At 50.6% G+C, this 14,407-nt stretch overlaps 3 protein-coding genes across 4 annotated transcripts; 1 reads left to right on the plus strand and 2 right to left on the minus strand.

Moving 5' to 3' along the window:
* The first annotated feature begins 23 nt into the window (after positions 1-23).
* PV09_05835 lies at positions 24-4,738 on the plus strand. Of its 2 annotated transcripts, XM_016359393.1 has the most exons (3): positions 24-439; positions 493-2,332; positions 2,387-4,738. In XM_016359393.1, the coding sequence occupies exons 1-3, from the start codon at positions 350-352 to the stop codon at positions 4,630-4,632; spliced, it is 4,176 nt and encodes a 1,391-aa protein (XP_016212642.1). In that variant the 5' UTR covers positions 24-349; the 3' UTR covers positions 4,633-4,738. The 2 variants fall into 2 exon arrangements, with proteins under 2 accessions (XP_016212642.1, XP_016212641.1); XM_016359392.1 differs by having other exon boundaries at positions 493-4,738.
* A 377-nt stretch (positions 4,739-5,115) lies between these two features.
* On the minus strand, positions 5,116-6,206 carry PV09_05836 (uncharacterized protein; the record flags this gene model as incomplete). Its single annotated transcript, XM_016359394.1, has 1 exon — positions 5,116-6,206. The coding sequence occupies one exon, from the start codon at positions 6,204-6,206 to the stop codon at positions 5,328-5,330; it is 879 nt and encodes a 292-aa protein (XP_016212643.1). The 3' UTR covers positions 5,116-5,327.
* A 3,480-nt stretch (positions 6,207-9,686) lies between these two features.
* On the minus strand, positions 9,687-13,202 carry PV09_05837 (uncharacterized protein). The gene is made up of 2 exons (XM_016359395.1): positions 11,038-13,202; positions 9,687-10,975 (listed from the first exon to the last, which is right to left on the minus strand). Exons 1-2 carry the CDS (start codon positions 12,794-12,796, stop codon positions 9,765-9,767), a joined length of 2,970 nt encoding a protein of 989 aa, XP_016212644.1. The 5' UTR covers positions 12,797-13,202; the 3' UTR covers positions 9,687-9,764.
* Between the last annotated feature and the right edge of the window lie 1,205 nt (positions 13,203-14,407).

The raw sequence follows: 14,407 nt of genomic DNA on the forward strand, positions 1-14,407 counted from the left end.
GATGTAACAGCAAAATATCCATCGTCTCTTTTGGCAACGCAGCAATCGAAGGAACCGTGACTTGACTTTGGCTTCCTGCATTGGCCGGGAGCTTCAGTCAAAGACACTTGCTCTTTGAGGAATCATTCTCCGCAAAAGTCTTACTCTGTTCTCCGAAGGCATCAGTCCCACTCACAGGCAGGTCCGTCACTCGCGCTCCAAGTCGTCGCTCATCGACAGCCCGCCACGGCCCTTATCGACTCATTCCCTCCATGTTGAGGGGCGTCGCTCGCTAGACTCGCCTTACGCCTCTGAGGCTACTACTGAAGCTCACATCAAAGAGTTTGGGCGCGCCTACTTCAGAGCCAGGATGGCCATGAGTTTTGCTTCTGCGTCCGCCGTGCCTGGAGCCAATGCGCGAACTGCTCTGGGCGACGAGATACAAGAGATTGTCGTCGAGGTATGTACTCCTATCTTCCGCACGTACAAAGACGAATTCTCACCCTAACGCAGACTCTAAATTTCAAAGCCCTCAATGGCGAGAAGAAGGTCAAGCTCCTCCGTCAACCCTGGCCACTGAACGATCTGCCGTCATCCACATCATCCCTCCTCAGTATATCGTCAAAGCAAGGTCTTTTGGCAGCAGCGGGTCCCAATTCGCTTGTGCTCGCCAGAACTAAGGCAGTCCGCGATGCCTTCACAAATGAAGACGGACAAGATGTCAGGGACTTCCAGCCAGCCATGGAGATCCCGGTGCCAAAACTTTCGCAAGTCGCCTTTACAGCCGACGGTGCGTTCTTGGTGATATGTGCCCAAGAAGGAGGAGGACTAGGTGTGTACGAGACGCAATCAATCCTTCAGGACAAAAAGGAGCCCGCGTTTCAACTATCCACCAACCAGACTTCCATAAGGGCGCTCGTCCCTAACCCGGCATTAGAATTTGCCCATTTGGTTGCTGTCATACTCACAGATGGCAAACTCCTCATTGCCGATTTGAAGACAAGGCAATTCACAAAGAACAGCGCGGGCTCGCCCTCGTTAAAGGAAGGCGTTGCTGCGGTGTCTTGGAGCAATCGCGGAAGACAGCTTACAGCCGGTATGGCCGACGGCAATTGTTTCCAGCTGGATCAGACCGGTGCTGTCAAAGCATCAGTTCCCGCGCCTCCTGAATTGCCATCTCCATGTCATGTATCATCCCTTGTCTGGCTAGCCAACGAAGAATGGCTAATTTGCTACACGCCCAATAATTCAGATGACCCGGACCGCGCTCCAGAGTCAATAATATGTCATGTACAGACGGACAAGGAGCGATCAAATTTCGTTTACCGCAAACCCGCTATTGAGCCCGTCGGTAATTTTGGCATGAATCGTGTTCCATTAACGTACTACGTCGCCCGCCTACGCAACTGGTATAACATCAAGGACTGGCTCATATTATCATCAGTCGTTTCTTCAGAAACAGCAATGTTCACGAATGCAACTGCACCGCTAACTAGTGAAAGCCCCGTCACTGGTACGTATACTGTCACTGCCTTCGCAAACGATTCCAGCCGGCTGTCTATCCCAATGAGTGTCTTGGATGCTGAAGACACCACCCCAATCGGCATGGCCTTGGACCTTAGCAGTACTGACAAAGTTCTGCAACCAATACCCGGGGATGAAATGGACGAATCGCCATTCCCACTACCTGCTCTGATGCTACTGAACAACGAGGGTGTTCTTGTTGCATCTTGGATTGTCTACAACGATGCTCTACGCAACAATCAGCCATGTCCAGACATGACTGCGACTTTACCAGCGGCGCAGATCACTTCACCGCAAACACCGGCGACTAATGTCTTTGGGGCTTCCATGGCTACCCCCGCTCCACCAGCGTTTGGTGCAGGGTTTGCAAAACCTGCTCTGCCTGCGTTCGGTCAGTCCTCTTTTGGAAGCGCGAGTGCCACGCCGACATTTGGAGGCACTTCACAGATGGGCAACAAGCAGTCGATTTGGGGCGGAGGAGGAATTACTGCCGCCAAGCCAGCCTTTGGTCAGTCGAGCATGGGAGTTGGTAAGCCCACTTTCGGTTCGACATCAGCGTTTGGTGCAGCGGCGAACAGTGCGTCACCGTTTGCTACCAACGCAGGTAAAAGCTCTGCCTCACCGTTTGGAGCATTGGGAAACAGTGTAGCTAATTCTAAACCACCTGCTGCATCGCCTTTCAGCACCTTCGCTAGCAGTGGTAGCACCTCGTCTCCATTCGGTGCTCTCGCATCGAATCAATCCCCATTTGCCCAACAGGGAAAGTCAGGTCAGTCCGTGTTCGCAACAAGTGGTACAACAACAGGTAGCACGCCAACCGCAAGCTTTGGTATGAGCTCACAGCCCAGCTTCGGCTCTACCGTCAGTGTTGACACAAGCGCAGGCGGCTCCACACTTGGCGGTAAATCTGTTTTTGGCACGCCTTCTCAGCCTGACAGTGTCTTTAACAAGCCTACTTTAACGCCTGCTGAGTCGCGCGAATCAGATATGATGGATGATAGTGACAAAGCACCGACTCCTAAGGATGAGAAATCAACCTCTGGAATTCTCGGTCTGCCCCCTGGAGGCTTCAAACTCGGGACTACGTTTAAGCCTGGCAATGTTGATGACAAGTCAGACGCAGAGGAAGAGAAGAAGAAACCGGAATCACGACCCCATGGTCTTTTTGGTGCTGATTTTGGCGCTGCCTTGAATGACGCTCAGAAAGAGCGTGAAAAAACTGCCACACCTCCAATAAAGAAAGAGCCCCAGGGCGAGGAGAAGAAGAGCATTTTTGGCCTGCCGTCAATAGTGAAGAAAGAATCACCAAACGAGGAGAAAAAGAGCATTTTTGGTCTTCCATCAATGGTAAAGAAAGAAGAGGACAAGCCGAAGCCCTCAATCTTTGGTTCAGATAGCACGTCGACGCCGAACAACACTTTTTCATTCGGCAAACCATCGGCCACACCAGCGTCTCTCAAGCCCGACCCCGAACCGCCGCAAGTCACCTCGAAACCAGCACCGTCGCCGTCGACAACTACGGCACCCTCAAGTGAAGGTAAAACATCATTTAAAGGCTCCAAAGATGGCTCTGATGACAGTGGTCCTCTTGCGGGCAGCGAAGCAGAAGCTGTCGAGATGCCAGCTTCTGACGACGATGATCTTTTGGAAGAAGGAGAGGCGGTCGATGACATTCCACTTCCTCCCGATCCATCAACCATCAAGGTTAAGAAAGGTTTCTACGATTTTATGCCTGGAGCTTCGACATCCCAAGAAGCACCACCACCCAAAGCACCCAGTCCGCCGCTCCAGACTCAACAGCAATACAGCACACAGTCGCCTGCGCCACTTTTTGATAGCAAGTCATCGACAACACCTGCTGGCTTCCCTAAGGCACCACAAATGTTTGCACCGCCCATTCCGGCTGTTCGAGACATGCCACGATCACCTTCACCAGTCCGCTCAGCATCTACACCAGCAGGTAGGCCTTTCTCAAGACCTTCATCTCGGCCTTCAAGCGTCCGACCGCCAGTCACGTCATCGATACCTCCACCTCAACAGCCCGCCCAACCAGCTGTAGTTACACCTGCAAGCTTACAAGATAAGGAGGCCGAGAGAAACCGAGTCATCTTGGAGTCTCCCATCCAACCGACTTTAAGACTTGCCAAATACATCACCCATCAGGATTATGTTGGTCCTAAAGGCGAAGGGAAGATCTCATCTCAAATTGAAAATCTCTTCCGTGACATAAACTCTATGATCGATGCTTTAGGACTGAACGCACGCGCTCTTACCGAGTTCGTAGAAGGACATAACAGCTTGATGCCCGACAACGGCAGAACCAAGGAGGATATTGAGAATCCTGACGAAGATGAAGGGTGGTGCCTTGCTGAGATTGATGAACTGATGGCGATTGAACGACAACTTAATGACGAACTGGACGGCGAGCGCATCGAAGACAAGGAAGAACTGATTGCGGAACTTTTCGCAATGCGGCGTGAGCTCGTGAGGGTAAAGAACAAGTTGAAGGAAGTGAAACACTTTTTGGTGCAAGCTAAAGACACGGAAAAATTGGATCAGCGACGGAAGGCTCCTCTGGACAAGGTTATGGAGTCAAAGCAGCGCGAGGTCAAGCAGGACATGGCCAGGTTTTTGAAACTTCTGGTTGAAGCCGAAGAGGCGGTCAGTATGCTTAAAGTCAAACTCGTGAGCTCTGGAAAGGGTGCTGGCGGGCAGGTTCCTACTGTGGAGGCTGTTGAAAAGACGGTTAGGAAGATGACTTTGTGGGCGGAGGAGAAGGGTACGGATCTCGACGTCTTGGAGGCACAAATGAAGAAGCTTGGTCTACTTGGCGCCAGTTCGCGCTACAGTCCGCGTACTAGCATGAACGGGAGCACGGCCAGACTGAGGAGGTCTGGGATCTTCTCAACGCCGTCGCCCAAGAAGACTCCTGGGAAGAAAACAAGCTCGTTTGCTGTGCCTGAAGAGAGCGATAGTGAAGGTGAGAGTGATGCGAACGGCTTTGTAGAGATCGACGCGAAACAAGAGTTTGTTCGAGAGATGGTTGAAGCAAGGCGGAGGAAGAGAGTCGCAATGGGCAGAGTTAGAGATGCCCTGCGTAGACGCGGACTTAAAGTGACGGAGGCTTGAAATTGAGGACAGCTCTGTCTGCCTGTATGAATATGCAATGTGAGAGATAGGTCGTCGTATTGAATTCATACGAACAGTAAATGTAATGGCTAATATCGTCTTGGAAACCATGATGACTTTTTCGCCCGCAATGTCTGCTTTTTCCGCTTAGGCCTTGTCGCATTCGCCTTTTTATTCATATCGAGGAGATATTGAAAAAAGATGCTAAATACGTTCACGTTCGGAGCGGGTGGTGCGCACCTCGGTTGGCAACCCACGACATACACAAAGCTAGCTGGTGCTAAGTGTAAGCGTCCAACTTGAGCAGTCACCATGTCGAGGCGAAATCGAGGCCGTCTCTCGCACTTAGGCTTTAAAACGCAAGTTCGAACCGAATCGAGTTCAGAGACCGCTTGATCAGAAGTTGGGAGCAACTTTTTCGGTCACTTGGTGCTGACGTCGATCTATCGGTTTACTAGACGCGGGCAAAGATGGGAAAGTCACACCATTATTGTCGATACCTTTGCTTTCTTTTTTGTTCGATACAGCATTTCTCTGGGTATGATTTTGCAATCCCCTGATTGGATTATACGGAGTGTCGCATACCGCAACGTAATTTGACGCTTTACCGTAAGGAAGCCAGACCACCACATCAGTTTGGAACGCGGAGCGGGTCTACATCGACACTGGCAGACAAAGACTCGCCAACATATATTTCAACCCTTTTCAATGAGCTCTTCAAACATCTTGTCCCTCTGCCTTTGCAACGCGGCAAGCTCCTTGCTCGCCTTCTCCACGACCTGTCTTGCCGCATCCTTATCTCGGGGTAGCCCTTTAAATGCTTCAACTTGAGCCTCCAAATCCTTAACTCTCTCAGTCAACTCTATAACGCCTTTTTCACGACGGACAACGTCCTCGATCAAACCGCTGTCTTTGCCTTCGAGCGTGCTCAGTCGTTCATTGTACTCCCCAATCTTGGTTCGCAACTGTTTTGTATTCCTATTCCACTCTAGCGTTTGCCTTTGCAAATTCAAGGGCGCTTGAAACGCAGGAGACCGAAGCTCTGCGAGCTGAGAACGCAGGGCGATGAGCTCGTTCTCTAGGCGACGTTGTAACGAGTTTACGCGAAGCAGGGTCTGGGAAAGCGCTTGGGAAGTTTGAGTTTGCGTGATGATTGTCTTTGCTATGCACATAGGTTCTGCAGATGGGGCATCGAGCGTCACAGCCGCTGCCGCAAGAGCCTCAAGACTAGCCTTGCCTTTTGCCGTCAATGAATTTGACAGCAAGTTCAGGATCGCAGCACTGCTCGTGGAGTCATTTTCCGTGTTTTCCTGGCTTTTCAGCTCTGCCAACGCTTCCTTTTGAATGCTGAGCAAAAGATCGCGCTCTTCATCCGCTTTCTCATTTGCAGCAACTATGGCAAGGCACGCTTTCAGCGTTTCTTCATTTCGCTCGAATTGCGGGACACTGCGTCCTTGGTATTTAGATGCAAGCCAGGTATCGACATGGTGCCAATCTTGCGCTTGTGCTCGCTGCTGAGCAGCCTTCGACGGTGAGAAGAGCGCACTGGGAAGCAGGTCGAGGTTGTTGTCCATTGTGTGTTTACTCACAGAAAATGGTGGTCAGGGTAAAGTTCGACGAAACGGGAGATTTGATCACGCTCAGCATAACTTTGAGTACGTATCAACATCAAGCGCACTTGCTGGTGCTGATTCATAAAGCGGCTCTTCAGATTCAGATACAGGTCGACATTAAATTACGAGGCTCAGACTAGAAGATTTCCTTGTGTCTCTGTCGGTCGATACATGTACGATTTACAATGGAGGTCCTAGGAGAACAGATTTTCACAAGCACCCCAGGGGCGGATATGTAACTGCGAAGCCTCTTAAACGCTGCATAAAGCCGGATAGAGCTAGGTACCGTCTCCTTTGTGATCTTCTGAGATCTCGCTTGAATTACGTTTTATCCTCTAATCGTGCAATGATTAGAAATAAGTTGGACAATTTCGTCGCTGCAAAAGTCAAGCGAGTTGAAACGCTCCGATGCTATTTTAGCGTATCTGTATTATTGTGGAATGAATGCAGGTCAAGTATTTAGGGTTGCTTAATAATAGAATTTCGCCCTCACGGTCATCGTGGATTTACCATACCTGGCATTTGGTGTTATCATTCGCAGAGCTCCATGCTTGGCACTTCAATTTCGCACCGTTCCAATCTTGCCTAGCCGGAGTCAAAACCAATGCTAGCTGTTTCTTGATTTCTAAATTCATCTTGAGCAGTTTAAAACGCCTTAATCAGCTCAAGTAAAAAAAGACGAAGTGGACGGTCGCGGTCCTAGCACTGAGGCCTATGGGGACGTTCTGGTATCTTAGTTGTTCTCTACCTTAGCACCTTCATTCTTTCAACGAAGGGAACGCAAACACCAAAGTTGTTTATAAATTAGCCGCATAAATTTTAGTGCATTCTTACGAATCTTTGACATTAATAGAGCTTGCGAAGCATATATGAGTGGCAAACAATACGCAGCGGAAACATGAATTATCCTTCTCTCACAACACCTTCTCTCAGAATCAATGGGTTGGACGTCGTTGAAATTACCACAGAAAGGCAAAAGAAAAAGAAAAATGAGCATTCCTGGGTGCTTCAGAGGCGCGAAGCGCAGTTTCACGATCTGGGAACCTGCGGATGCAGCCGCCGGACACAAGCTGGAAGTAAAGTAGTTCTTAGAGCACTTTACGAGCTTTCTCGTCAGCAGCGCGAGCAAATCTATGGATCCACGTCGTATAGTGGGTGCGATATTCCACAAAAGAGGAACGAGCATTCCACTTTGGAATTCAAGACTACCTTTGTGCAACGTTGTGAATTTCTACCGCCTTCTAGCTCCCAAGCACCTCCTCGTTCAAGTCAGATCAGACAAGGCTCGCCAAATTTAAACCTACAATTCAAAATTCAAGAACAGACAGTGCTAGCTTTTGAGGAGCGAAATATTCAGATGCTGTTTTCCCTTTTGTATATTTTGATTCAAAATCATGCCTGAATTTCTACAGGGACATTTCACCGCACCCTGCTCTTGAGGCTAAGACGAGAGTGACTACTAATCTTACGGGCAATGCAGACGGAAACACGACGAGTGAAACACCTCTGACGGCGGCTGAAGAACATCTCGATGATCGGATGTTAAAATGCACAGCTGAGATTGAAGCGAGAAACGAAGCCAATTGTCGGATGTCCATTTTTTCAACGGGAACAATTGAGTATAACTTCATATTCGGACCAGAACATGAAGTAAACGAATGCTCAGACGCATTCATTAGAGAGACAGCACCGCATAGACTTCAGCCGACAAATGCATTATTGCATCCAAGTTCCGCTGTAGAGGTGAACAGAAGGCGCGTGTCTAGAACCAACAGAGCTAAGCCCCCCCAATTGGTCGGTATAATGTTTCCTGGCCTTCTTGGCTCTCCGGTTCATGCATTTGATGAGCAAACCGGAGGTCTAAGACGAAAATGGCTGTATGAGACTTGGCCACAATTGACCACACCTCTGGGTGAGCTTCAGGAGTACGTCATTCATAAAGGCAAACCTGAGCTTTTATCTTATAGCTTTTGGTTCTGGCTCTGTGGACGTGACAAGAGACTGCCTCGAGACGGCCCAGATCAGTTCGCTCTCAAGATAACCATCAAGACTGCACTGGAGAGTACTAAAACGAAGATGCGTATTATGCGTGGTTTGTACCACGTCAGGATAGAGAAAGACATGGCATCTCGGCCAACAACCTATGATCCCCCAGGTTCTCAAGCGGCCATGGAGGAAATTGCCTTCCCTATGCGACAAAATGATTCGTTATGAAAAGGAGACGCTTCGAACACGGGCAGGGCAGAGTTGAAGACAGAATGGTCGCATGATAAGATGAAATTGATAAGCACCGAGAAGACGTTGGAGAAGGGGGAAGGGACTTCGTCGCGAGATCGCAAAATTGTACCTTGCAAGCCCAGGAAAAACGAAAGAATACTAAGTCCAGTACAGTCATGTGAGAATGTCGTTTCTGTGCGCAACTCCCAGATCTTGCTGCGTTCATACCCATTGTGCTGATTTGTGCAGGCTCTCTGCCAGGAGAAAGAGTAAATAAAGTGCTTTGATCGCAGCGTAGAGAAGAGGAAGTACAAAAAGACCTTTAATTACGGGATGCTCGGACAGTCAAAGGTGAAGAGGTTCTTACGCTTGCCGACTCGCTGTCTGCGGAAGAAAACGGCAACAACGGTGGATGATGGGAGTGCCTTAGGATTACTACGGGAGGGAAACATGAGCGAAACACGACTAGCTTCTCCTGTCATTTTGATCGGATGAGTAGCTGTGGCATGCTCAGACGGATGATTGAAACTTATCCGTGGCCCAGTCCGCATGTCATTCATCGCCCGAAACTGGATTGCTGTTCATTCTTGAATTTAAGGACATTTTATAAATACACACTGACGAGTCTGTTAGCGACTGAATGTTTTCCCATGACTCACCACGCGACCTTCATCTAGTCTCAAGCTCCCCTCCCTCTCTCTTCACGACCATCTGATGAAATGAAATGACTTTGAACGACACGAGAGTCCCTGCGAAGAAAAGGAGGGTGGTGTTTTTGCCTCTTTTTCAGTAACATATCATAGTGAGCAAGAAAGCAACCTCCTTTTTTTTTCCGCAGCGCGCACGCATAGGATAAGGACAAAGCAAACCGAAAAAGCACCGAGCTATGAGGATCCATGACAGGGGCTACTGGAGTTGTGACAGATATCTGTTGTATTCACTAATAGCGATGTAGCCAGTGCACCGTCAAAGATCTTGTTGCACGCTTAAATAAGACCCAAGCTGGTCCTAGTCTAGAGCCTCCTTTACCTAACCAATCAGCTTTGTCTCTAAGCTAGACTCTGTGCTGTCAAAGACAGGTCATGAGCCAATTCCTGTGAAGGAAGATAGATCAAGTGAAACAAGCGTTGCAATTATTTCGCAGCGGCGTCGATAAAGTCGATAATATCGAGAGACTGACAGGACACAACGACGAAAAAAAAAAGAAAGTAACAACGTGCACGATGTTAGTAAAAGGGGGAAAATCATCGCATTTTTGTCCTATACGTTATCTAACTACATGAAGCAACTCTGACAAGGCAATCATCGTAATGCAGTTGGTGGCGGAGACAGTGGGCTAGTGTAGCCTTTGCCAAGAGGACTGAGACTCTTCGGAGCAGGGGACATTGGATCCTTGGTGCTACTATTGTTGCTTCCGGTGCTGGTGCTTCCACGACTGCCGGCACTGTTCTTGCGGCTGCTCGCACCGACAGCTCCACCATTACCTATAGGGTGGAAGGTAGAGAAGTGTTGCTGCGGTAAAGGATTCTCATCAAGATCATCCGTGAACCCACTGATGCCGGAAAGCATAGAGCTTGAACGACCGCGACCATCGCGATAGAGGGAGTATAACGGATCGCTGCTCCGAAGGGAGAGGATCATGGGATCAGAAGCTCCAGCCTGCGTGTTAGCAAACTGGAAGCCAGGCTGCAGGCCGGGAAACGTATTGTGGTGTTGAAGGCCAGGGTTGAGTCCGCGAGTACCAGGAAGAGGACCTTCGGGCGTGGTCGGCATCGACTGTTGTTGCAAGTTGATATTGAAAAGATCTTCGAGATACCTCGCTCGTGCTTCGTACTGACCTCCCTTGGCCCACAATGCTTGACACTCGCGCTCCAATAAGGCTGTTTGTTCCTGGAACCTACGCTCGGTATCGGCTCGATTGCGCGCTTCGATTTCGCGTTCATGATATCTGCGTGACTGAGCCTCCTGACTCTGATTTGCTTCTGACAACAATCTCTGTCGCTGCTCAATGAATTTGCTCTTCCGCTGCTCGTACTTCTGGCGCTTCTGAACCAGAGCTAGAATCTCGGATTTCAGCTGCGCAATTTCACGGTCGGTCTCACTCTTGACGGCGTCGTATTCTTTCTGAGCTTCACTACATCGATCCTTTTCACTCTGCCATTCAGCACGGACACGGTTGGACTCTTGAATCTCCTCCGCGGGGATTTCGCTGGTGGAAGCTATCTCTTCAAGCATTTCGATCTCCTTTGCCTTAGCCTGCTGCACGCTCTGCTCGAGTTGGCGCACTTTCTGACGAAGACGTTCATCTGTACCACCATTGGACGACAGGCGAGCGTTCAAAGAGTCAACTTCCCTTTGCAGACTGGCGACGATATTCTTATGTTCACGTTTGCTTCGGCGCAGTCGATTGCGATATCCTTCAAGTTTAGATTCGGCGGCTTGAATCGAGTTTCGGAGTGTTGTTGTCGGCGACAAAGGACGTAGCGAAGGAGGCTGAGCGGATGGAGTTGGAGCTGCAATGTAGGGGTCAGAGAAAATGTACACAAACCTTCGTAGCCGTGAAAAATATGCGTACCTTGTTCAGCAGAAGGTGCTGGCTGGGTGGTGATGTGTGTAGTGAATATAGTCGCACCATCCTCCACCCTCACAAACTCACAGATATAACTCGTTGAAGCCGTGAGGCCGAAGATCTTACCGCTCCAAACATCTACTTTCTCCTCGCCCACCTCGACACCCAGAGCCTCTTCACTGGCTCGCGTCGAGCTCCAGTCCGTTTGGTTCAAACGTACGCGGAAGCGCTTGACGTATTGGTCTGAATCGGCCTCGTCCACGTTCTTGTCTTCTGACGCCACACTAGGCAGGCTGACGCCGAACGCGATCTCGCTCGAACCCACCTCCTTTATCCAAACTCTATCTCTTCCGTTCTTGAAGTTCGCGTTGCCGATGTTGCCAATGTCCATAGCATTGGCCTCTATGGCATCCAATGATGCTTGTTGATGCTCCAATTCCTTAAGAAAGGTAACTTTTGCGTTTGCGAGTGCGGCCCAAAAGGGCTGCTGGCTTCGAACATAATTCGCTTGCTTCTTCTTTCGTTTGACACTAGACATGAGATCCTCCTTGCGCGGTACGGGTGGCGGCCCCGGGGGTCTGCCGTCAGTACTGGAGCCGATCGGAGGATCGGTAATCGTCTCGGTAAACGTCGTCGTTGTGCGAGGCGTGTTCAGCGTCGACAACGATCCGTTCTCGGCATCCATCTTTTTGCTTGCCGACATTTCGTTTGCAATGTACCACCGACGTACAAGTCGAGTCAAGCCTTGCGCTAAAATATGTACACCAACCAGTTTCCGCGGCCATCCATGGGTGACATGAAGGCGATCTGGGTAACGAGGCAAGGTAGGCGGATCGCTTTCGGATCGAAGGCCCGATTTCACTAAGCCTGTCCAGACGAAGTTGAACCCAAATTGTCTAGCAACGTCCCACCGCACCAAGTGCGATATTCCAATAATGAATATGCAACTGAACACGCTCGCACTCGTGCCTCCTTTTGAAGACGCTGCGCCGCCAAGCGACATGGCAATAACGGCCTGGGCTAGGTCGAGGGACAAATTCTGAGCTGGCGTCCACAGAAACAGGAACGGTAGCAGCATGAGAAGGTCCAGAAACACGATTGTTTGCAGTGAGGGGTGCCCACTGGCGCCTGCGAGCACCTCGTTGAGTGAGGGCATGTTGGCGATGGACGTGCCACTGGTTGGCGAGACGAACGTCAGGAAGGCAAAGAGAAACTGGACGACCGATATGATTGTGGGCGGCAGCTGCAGGAGAATGATGAGGATGGCAATGACATCCCATAGCGGGCAGGCCTTCAAGATGGTCGTGGCAGTGGCAAGGGCTGTCTTTTGGTGGGACAAGGCGGGACTTGCACTGGCAGCCTTCAGGTCGATCTTCAGCGGTGAACAAGCGGTCGTTGTGCGGCTCGACATCCCACTGCTCGAACCGTGGGCATCCAAGTCGTCATCGGACGAAGCCGAAGCGGTTCGATCCCTCCCATCTGGGGTCGAGAAAGAGGCGCCCATTTTTGCGTCTGACGTGGGATCATTGACAAGCAAGTCGGACGTGGGAGAGGGGGTCGATGGGTTGGAAGAGAGATTGTCTAGTCCAGCAGCATCGATGTGGGAAGGAGAGACGGAGGGCCTCGTGCGCCCATTTGTCAAATGGCTGCCGTTAAGAGCGCCGTTGCTCTTGTGCTTGAGGAGGCGGCGGGAGGGAGGAGCGAGGCCGGTGGCGTGCGTGCTGTTCTTCTCGTGTGTGCCGGATCGTCGGAGTCGCGGTGGCATCCAGTCTCCTCTCTAGGCCCGGCAAGACAGAGCAAGACGAGCTAGCGAAGGACAGGTGCCGGGGGGGAGATTGGTAGAGGAGTGATTGTGGTAGTGGTAGTGGTGGTTGTCGTCGTCGGATGGTGGGGGAGGGGGGAACAGTCGAGGGGAGCACGAGGGAGGCGATCTGGTAGGAATTGAAGGAGGAGAGTATGGGGCTGCGGATGTGGAGCGGGTGAAAATAAGGAAGTCGATGGAAGCCAGTGGTGGTGAAGTAACAAGGCACCGAAGGCAAGTCATCAGCCCCGGCCAGACAAAAAGAACGACTACGGCTAAGCTTGCCAAGAACCAGCTAGAGAGCCAGCTAGCGACGCATCCACGTCTTGCAAATCTTCCCGCGATCTGGCTTGCTGGCTTTCGATTCTGGACAAGTCCACGAGTGCGACTGGTCGCCGTCGTCACCGATCCCAAGTCAGTTCTGCTGATGATTGCTGGTCTGGCTGCTTCATGGTCCATTGTTGTGGCCTGATCCTCGGCTGTCAACACGCGGAAACACGCACACACACACGCTCAGAACAACGCAGACACGCCCTCATTTCAGTGCAGTATTCCTAGCCTCCCTCCCCCCGTACCGTGTGCATGCTGGCTTCAGCTTGTTTCGAACCAAGCCATTCACAGCACATCGAAAGAAAAAAAAAAAGAAAAAAAAACAGAGGACCCGCTTCATGCAGCAACCAACCAACGCGTAGTAGTGCAAAACAGCAAGCTAGCCGGGAACAGGCCAGTTCAATTGCAATGGCCTTACTTAAAAGTACAATAACACATTGTCGTGCCAGGCCCGACTCTGCCGATCTTTCCAGAGCGCGATCACAATGGTGGCAGTTGTAGAAGGCTAGCAGCCTCCATCTAGCTGGCTTGCTGTTAGATTGGCCATCTCCCTCACCTTGTCTGCGCCTCTCCGCATCGGGCTCAAATCTCACGACGTTTGACTCGTTTGGGCTCAGCTTCGGCATCGAACTGCTAGTTAGTTTGCGGGTCAACGTTGTAGGTGCAGTGGTCGCATCTATCCCCCGCATGGTCGTGCATGAAAGGACTGGCGATTGAGTTTGTCCTCTTTAGCTTCGACCTTGTCCCTGTATGGCCTTGATGCCGCTGTGATCACTATCTTCTTGGGACTACCCTTGCTGTCATTGTACACATCGCTACGTTTTTAATCCTCATGGTGGTGATGAACCATGCCTCGTTGTGCCAATGACTCACGTCCACGCCTAGTTTCGAATCATGAGCGCACCTCGGAACAGGAAACCTTCAAGAAGATCCCACGCTGCTTTTTTATCCTTTGAACAGTGGTCCACATACACTCTTATGCCGAACACGCACCGCAAAGGTTGGCACGTTCCTTGAATCATTCGACGTCTTTTACCTCCTGGACCGAGGCGCAGATGCGAAATCTCATCAGAAGCTCATCTGCGCAGCGCCACCGTTCTGTCCGCCAGCATCCGGAACCTGGTTCTTCCCGCTTCACCACTTATCGCCTTATCTGTCGTCGTTCTGTGGTGTAATTTACCAGAGCAAAGTATAACACGTCGCGGAAACTTGGGTCGACTTCTTAGGCTCGCCACTGACTTTACT

Source organism: Verruconis gallopava, assembly GCF_000836295.1.
Source record: "Verruconis gallopava strain CBS 43764 unplaced genomic scaffold supercont1.19, whole genome shotgun sequence".
Lineage (NCBI taxonomy): Eukaryota > Fungi > Ascomycota > Dothideomycetes > Venturiales > Sympoventuriaceae > Verruconis > Verruconis gallopava.

Bases quoted from the DNA above. Each gene is read 5' to 3' on its own strand.
- PV09_05835 (XM_016359392.1), top strand. From the start codon at position 350: ATGGCCATGAGTTTTGCTTCTGCGTCCGCCGTGCCTGGAGCCAATGCG. The intron at 440-492 runs GTATGTACTCCT...ACCCTAACGCAG, and splicing joins TACAAGAGATTGTCGTCGAG to ACTCTAAATTTCAAAGCCCT.
- PV09_05837 (XM_016359395.1), bottom strand. From the start codon at position 12,796: ATGCCACCGCGACTCCGACGATCCGGCACACACGAGAAGAACAGCACG. The intron at 10,976-11,037 runs GTACGCATATTT...CCTACATTGCAG, and splicing joins AGCACCTTCTGCTGAACAAG to CTCCAACTCCATCCGCTCAG.